Source organism: Triticum aestivum, chromosome 6B (genome assembly GCF_018294505.1).
Source record: "Triticum aestivum cultivar Chinese Spring chromosome 6B, IWGSC CS RefSeq v2.1, whole genome shotgun sequence".
Lineage (NCBI taxonomy): Eukaryota > Viridiplantae > Streptophyta > Magnoliopsida > Poales > Poaceae > Triticum > Triticum aestivum.
This window is the reverse complement of record NC_057810.1, coordinates 39037226-39044250: the sequence shown is the minus strand read 5'-3', so window position 1 is coordinate 39044250 and position 7025 is coordinate 39037226. Positions and strand designations below refer to the sequence as shown.

At 42.6% G+C, this 7025-nt stretch overlaps 1 protein-coding gene across 12 annotated transcripts; it reads right to left on the bottom strand.

The window, feature by feature from the left end:
- Positions 1-768: 768 nt before the first annotated feature.
- Positions 769-6590, bottom strand: LOC123135597 (serine/threonine-protein kinase Nek3). 12 transcript variants are annotated; one of them, XM_044554740.1, is made up of 16 exons: positions 5961-6590; positions 5807-5873; positions 5638-5703; positions 5440-5486; positions 5307-5349; positions 5132-5212; positions 4999-5041; positions 4851-4901; positions 4704-4745; positions 4542-4589; positions 4385-4453; positions 3830-4209; positions 3390-3532; positions 3063-3141; positions 2122-2414; positions 769-1264 (listed from the first exon to the last, which is right to left on the bottom strand). In XM_044554740.1, exons 1-10 carry the CDS (start codon positions 6044-6046, stop codon positions 4573-4575), a joined length of 543 nt encoding a protein of 180 aa, XP_044410675.1. In that variant the 5' UTR covers positions 6047-6590; the 3' UTR covers positions 769-1264; positions 2122-2414; positions 3063-3141; positions 3390-3532; positions 3830-4209; positions 4385-4453; positions 4542-4572. The 12 variants fall into 12 exon arrangements, with proteins under 12 accessions (XP_044410675.1, XP_044410679.1, XP_044410677.1 ...); XM_044554744.1 differs by having other exon boundaries at positions 3063-3159; positions 3830-4453; XM_044554742.1 differs by having other exon boundaries at positions 2122-2303; positions 3063-3159; positions 3830-4453.
- Between the last annotated feature and the right edge of the window lie 435 nt (positions 6591-7025).

Genomic DNA, 7025 nt, shown 5'->3' with positions numbered 1-7025 from the left:
TTCTTTTCCTTTTAATTAAGCAGGAGGAGCGGATGTGTGCACAATGACGTAATGTGCCTAGCAGCTAGGTGGACATGCTATTGTGGGGCCATTGGCTAATGAATGTTACTCCCTCCGCCGGAAATACTTATCCTAGAAATGGATAAAATAGATGTATCTATAACTAAAACAAGTCTAGATAAAACCATTTGTAGGACAAGAATTTCCGGACGGAGGGAGTAAGACTGAAAGATTATCATCAATTGTGCACTACATATCTGATCTTTACAATGCAACAAGACCAGGACTCATTTTTAATACAGCAAACAAAACATTAAATTAGAAATTGCGGGGTTGTTTGGCTGGAGGGACAGTAATTAGGGAGGGGTGGTGGGTGATGGATTATGATTTGAGGTTGAACTCCCACCGTTTTAGAAAGTTTAATATACCTTGGCACTTCATGATGATTCGTCACAGGATGCATTTCAAGATACAAATCAGCCACTCAGAGTTTTTGTCTGCCTTACCAAACATGGAAGTGACACTAAAACCAGAATTCACATGCCTAATCCCACCATGATCGCCCACCCTGTCCCTATTGATGCCAAAGCCAAACATGCGAGAGAAGATATATAGAACAATGCAATGTTGGACAAAAACTATCTTACATGAATAGTCCATTGTCATTCTCTAACAGCTAGCTTCTGGTTAGGATCACCAAATGTACTACTGGAGAATCAAACTACTAAGATCAATGCAAAGAGAAACTACCATTTGAAAAGTAGGCAATGATAAAAATAATAATTTAGAACCTCATTATTTGTTGACACCGTATAGCAATTAAAAACACAGAAGATATGTGACTGCTAATTACTCAACAAATGCATTATGGAAGCTTAAGTTCCATCTGTAATACCTGCAATGTTAGGAGTCATCTTAGCCCAAATAGGCATCATGGCCTTCTCATTTATCCAACCAGAAACCTCCTCTAACAAGGCATGGTCCTGTCAAAGGGTGACACATTTTTCGCTCGGGCATGCCATGTTGGCATGAGAAATAATCTCAAGAGCATCCTATTTAACCAAAAATGTTTCCATTCCAAATTACTCAACGTATTCAATAATCTCATGACATGCAACTTTGTTGCATCCTACACAAATATTCTGTCTTCGGTTGCTAGAACTCATTAAGAGTTGTCTCGAGTGTCCGATCACTGATATGTTCAATGTTCTGCCTTCAAATGATTGGACTCCTGGTTGCTCCATTAGTTTCTCTGCGCCCTGAACTGTGCATATAGCAGGGAGTTAGGTTAACAAAATTTACAGCATCCAAGGACAGCTACCAGCCATAATTAAAACCTAACAGTTAGCCATAATGTCACATTACAAGACAAACCATTTGTGACATTGGTAAAATTGATGATTGTGTAGGTCCAATGCAGAGTGGTATCATCGATAGTCTTGTGCAGAATGGGACCAATGATGATGAACGACTTGAAAGAAAATGATGCCTCAAAATGTGTGCCAACACATCTAAAAAATATGTAAACTACAAAGATGACACGACGTGGTTTAGCTTTGCAACGGGAGAAAGATATCACACGTCCCTAGTCCAATAGGCAAACCATTGTAAAAATAGTAGCTAGTCCATAATTATTTAGTAAAATACTAACTGGCCAATTCCTTTGCAAAGAAATTAACAGGTTAATTCTTCATATCTTGTTAATAATTCTGACCTACAAAGAAAACATGTTGCTCTTGTTTTCAGCACGAAGTTACGTACCGGTACAAAGCACCCCTATGCATGTCCCAAAAGAACAATGCCCTATGGCGACATGGGAAATAACATGCGCCATAATGTAATTTACTTAATAATTAAGCACACAAGTCATCAGGGCATCAAAGAGAAGGCAAGAGAGATTTTTAGCTTATCTGCATCAGTACAGCTACACTAAAAGTGGCAATAACAAAGTATTTCAGCATTTAGGTTAGTATCTTGAAAAGGCCTTGCTTTTGACCTGGTGCTCCAATGCGTCTTTCATGGACTAAAAGAAACAAGAAGCCCATGATGAAAACACCCAGCAACACACAACTATTAAAGGGCCTATGGACTGATTCACAGAAGAGAAAATGTCGGACGTACTTTGTTTCCATGAGGGCCCTGCCGAATCAGCAAATGTCGGACGTACGGCGAACTCTGGCTGAGCGCACCGCTGAACACCATCTCCATTGTCTCCATGAGGGCCGTGCCGAATCAGAATTCTTGCAGTATCTCCAACCATGAGAATTCAACAGAAGCTGTGATGCAGATCCATCAACATCTAACTGAGTGGTTGAGGATTCGACATGTCATGATGATTTCTTATGGACATCATGATGAATAGTGATATCCATGCTATCGGTTAACAGTAGAAAAATATATTTTGAACCAAATACCTGCAATTATAAGAAAATTCGACCATGTTTAATAAAACAAATAAACAACTTCCAAAAATTTCTCAAAATTGTGGTTAATTAAATTCTGGGCATATGCTACCCCAACTAAATTCTATGGCCAAATGCAAGTGCAGAATTGGTGAAACAAATTAATTCCTACATTTTCACCACTAAACAAATCACAATTAGTCACACTGATCACACTCATACCCCTGGGTAGCTATCCAAACTGAATCTCCGGTCAGTTAATCACCAGAATTTACCAATTAAGAATTCAAAACACACTCACGCTCTCATTACTCCATGTTTGACGTGTAATAATAGTCATGATAAAAGACTTGGAATTTGCAGAGTAACATATTTCCCTTCTCGCCTACAAACACACTCATCCAAGAATTAATAGCTTAAATACCAAACTGGAGTGTGCGTAGACCTAGCTGGTCTAATTGATGGGCTGAAGCCAAATGCCAGTGCGTTGACACGAAATCATAAAATATAGACACAATGATCAAATTATTCTTTTAATTCAAAAATATGTTATAAGCATGATGGCATCTGGTTTCCATCATACAACGACAAATACTTGTGCATTGGTATAGGTCTTCAATAAATAAAGTAAGATAACACAAGTTATTGCATGTCTTCTACCTTTCACTCTCTTTGTCTATCACTTGGCTTCCATTCTCCCTTTCTCTTTCTCCCTCTCCACCTGCTCCTTGACACAATGCTATCACCATTGGTGAAGCTATGAATTAGGGATGAGTGCAACCAGAACAATTATATTATCATTAAGGGTTAATTGCAGAGTTAAACTGAATTCTGATTTCTAAATCATCAAATACAGAGTTGATTACAAGGTGAGCAAACAAAAATCAAAATTTACAAAGAGAAAAAAATCTAAAAGATATACAGGAGTAGCTAAATGTAACATCAGGAACCAATTCTCAAAAAGAGATTTAAGCTGCATTTTGGTACCTATGAGATCACAGGAGCAGGCCATCAGCGCTGACAGTTTCATTTTCATGGTTGAAGATCATAGCATTGCGTCACTTCGAGAAATCCGTACATTCCTCGAGAAATGATCCCAGGAAATGAATAACAAGATGGAGCATCAACTTCTGTAATAGAAAAATAATACAAAAGAATAAAGCTCTGGAAAAAAAATCTTACTTGCTCACATTGAGAGATAAAACGATAGTGTGTTGTTACTGTCCAGGTTGACAATTATAGAGTCATCAATAGCAAGTGTAGTCTTAATTTATAGAAGGACAATATAAATCTTGTATATAGAACTCATTCAACAGGTTTAGGAGCCTAAATGTAAGAACATGTATTGACATATCTTTAGTATTATAAATGAAGATAATTTTATGGTCTATTGACGCCATTTGATAAATTAAAAAGAAGGTTCTTACCTGCCACTGGGATGTGAACTATTGTCTAGAATTTCAGATAACCATGCACAATATTTGGTCGAGTATCGGTGTGAACTCACACATGCACACACACACAAACAAAGAAGCCCTCGTCCAACCCGGAAATGAAATCTTGCCCACGCACTCCGCAGGCGAGCTCGTCCAATCTCACTGCCACTCCGTCTCCCTGGCTGCCGTCCTCCGCCTCCATCCCTCGCCTCTCCACCTCCCCCATCCCCATGTTGCTTTCATCGACAACCACCCATTGCCGCTGCCTTCGATGTGGTTACCTTCACCACTGCCACCGCATCACCATGCCTCGCCATAATCTCCATGCCCTCATTGGTCACGTCCACAGATCAAATAGTAGGACCTACAAACTGGTTATACGCCCAAAAACTGAGCATGCAAGATCAATGTAAAACCAAACAAGATTCTGCAAACTGAACCACATATAACTCCCATGCAAAGAAGGGTACTCTGCATCAGTTCCATAATCACATGATAGACAATAGATACTGATTTCCTATCAGATGAGTAGACAATGTTGCGAACCTCCCCATGCGATTCTGCAAAGGGTTACAAAATCGTGGAAGGAAATTTGGGGAAACAATTGAACTCCTCCTAGAAAGGACAGAAATGACGAGTTAAATTATTTATTCTCAAGGGAAAGAATTCAGTAAGCTAATTAATACGTGCAATTGGAAATTACATTTTCTTTTCTTCTAAGGCACTCATTTGCTTCAGACAATATCTCTTCCTGCAAAATTATTCAGTGTACTGTTAGGAACAGTCAATTTTATATCTGAATAAATTTATGTGAGAAAAATTATGAATAGATAATATGATCAAATTTATTTTGTTAAGAGCATACCTTCCTCTAGAGACCAGTGAGATGAAGAAGCATCTGTTGTGTCTGCAATCGTGAAAATGATCAACATTTTGTGTCGTAACATATCGAGGACGACACACCCAAATTATCCCTAGCTTTTATGATGCATTAATTGCAAGGACAACTTACTGACGAAGCTAAAATCATCAGAAGTCGACACTTTAGCCAGCCCAAAATCACCTGTTTCAGACAACATATATAGTCGGAAACAGAAGATATTGCCGTCAGTTCTTTCAAGTATTTTTCATAGTAACTGATTTTATTAGAGTGTACTTACCGATCCGTATACTTTGGTCCTTTGTAAGAAATATATTTGAACACTGAAAAAAAGTACTATGCATGGTGAGCAACCGGCTAGGCTTAACTGAAATGAAATGTGAGTACCAGATAAAGGTTACAAATGTAACAACCTTGACATCTCGATGAAGGATATGATTGGCATGCAAGTAATTAAGCACCATCAGGAGCTGCACAAGCCACACACAGAGTTTCTGCATCCAGAAAAATTGGCATTGCAACGGGGCAAAATTCAGTAAGCGGAATTTGCGGCTACTGAACAAGACATATTACAGAGTAGTTGAGCACCTCCGAGAAATGGTTGCCCTTAGCCTTCTTAATGGCCTCTAGCCTGCAAATGCAGAGGGAAAAACAGAGAACCACAATTTCGTTACAGGTTCCAAATTTAGTTCAGAGCTCACTTCACAAGTTACACACATACATGTCCCCTCCCTCGCAGTAACCGATCACGATGCACACATAGCACCCCTGATGCCAACAACAAAAAACACTCATTTCAGACGTCGGCGGTCACATGAATCCTTCCGTTGGAACATTTTTTTCTTTTTGAAATTTTCAGTAGGAACATTGAAACGTTGCAAGATAAGATCATAAGAGAAGAGGGGAGGACCATTCTTACCTTCTCCACCCAAGAATCTTTGTATTCCATGATGTAAGGGCTCCTTACTTTTGCGATGAGCTCCATCTGCATGAACAAAATGCCGAATTTCATCCAAAGGTCAAACAAACCATGCATCTAAGTTGAATGCTAACATGTGACATGGCACAAAATAGGGAATGAAAGAGACCTCTTGGTGCGCGGATCGCCGGCACCTGACGGTCTGACGGGCGACCTGGGTCTTCTTCAAGACATACCTGAAACAAGGCATACTTGATATTCAGAGATGGTCCAGGGATTGTGGAGAGCAAGCAAGGGTGGAATTGCAATGGAGTTGCACCAACCTCTTCCTCTCAACATTGTGCCTCACCAGGAGCGCAGAGCCAAAGGAGCCCTTCCCAATCTGCTCCAGCACCTCGTATTGATCCATCTTCTTCTTCTTCTTCCCTAATCTGATTCAGCCCAAATAGCTTCTTCCCTGCCAAGAATCAAACGGCCCTGCTCGAGGGGAGTTCATCTCCATGGGTGGACGCAGCGGCGCGAGGCGAGCACAGGAGGAGTGTTCTGCGCGCCCCCGGAATCGGCCGGCCTAGATGGCGGCGACGGAGAGAGAGTTGGGTGAGTGGGAGGGGCGGATCTGGCCGCCGGCTGAGCCATCTCTCTCTCTCTCTCTCTCTCTCTCTCTCTCGTCCTTGGGTGCGGGTGTGGGGAGAGGGCGGCGGCGGTTGGGTGGCGCCTGCGGAGGAGTGGAGTGGAGTGGAGGCCGGCGGGGTTGGGGAGAGGATGGGGGTGGGCGATGGCGGCCGCCGGAGGCAGGGCCAGTCGACGAACACCCATGCAGCGGCGGCCGCGACGGCGGCGTGAGGAACCCTAGCGCGCGCGAGGGGCTAGGCGACAGGAGCGACTTGTCGCTGCGTTTTTCTTTTGGACGGGAGATCGGGAGGAGCAGAGATTTCCTGAGGGCTGTTTTTTTCTTCTGCATTGCGTGGGATGGGGTGGGGTGGGGTGGGGGAGATGGCGAAAAAAAACCAGCGAAAATAAACCGTCTCGGCTGAATGGGAGGTGGAAGCAAGTACCAAAGAAGTACCAAAAAAGACCGGCTGAGGTGGGACGAAAATAAAACCCGGAACGCGACCTACCAACTGAGACATTAGGAGTTTAGATGCAATAGAAAATCTTCTAAGGAAGAAACGGCACAGAGAACATAATGGCTAACAGCCGCGCCGCCGAGTGCACTTCCCATACCACGTCGCCCGCGCTCGCCCACTGCGCCAAAGTACCTGCGCACGTCGCCCTCCTTGCCGTTGCATCCATGCACACCGCCGCCCGTAGTAGTTCGCCGATCTGCTCGGTCCGGCCCGGGCTTCGCCAGCGCCGGTCCGGTCCTTGAAAACGGGACCGCTAGGCTA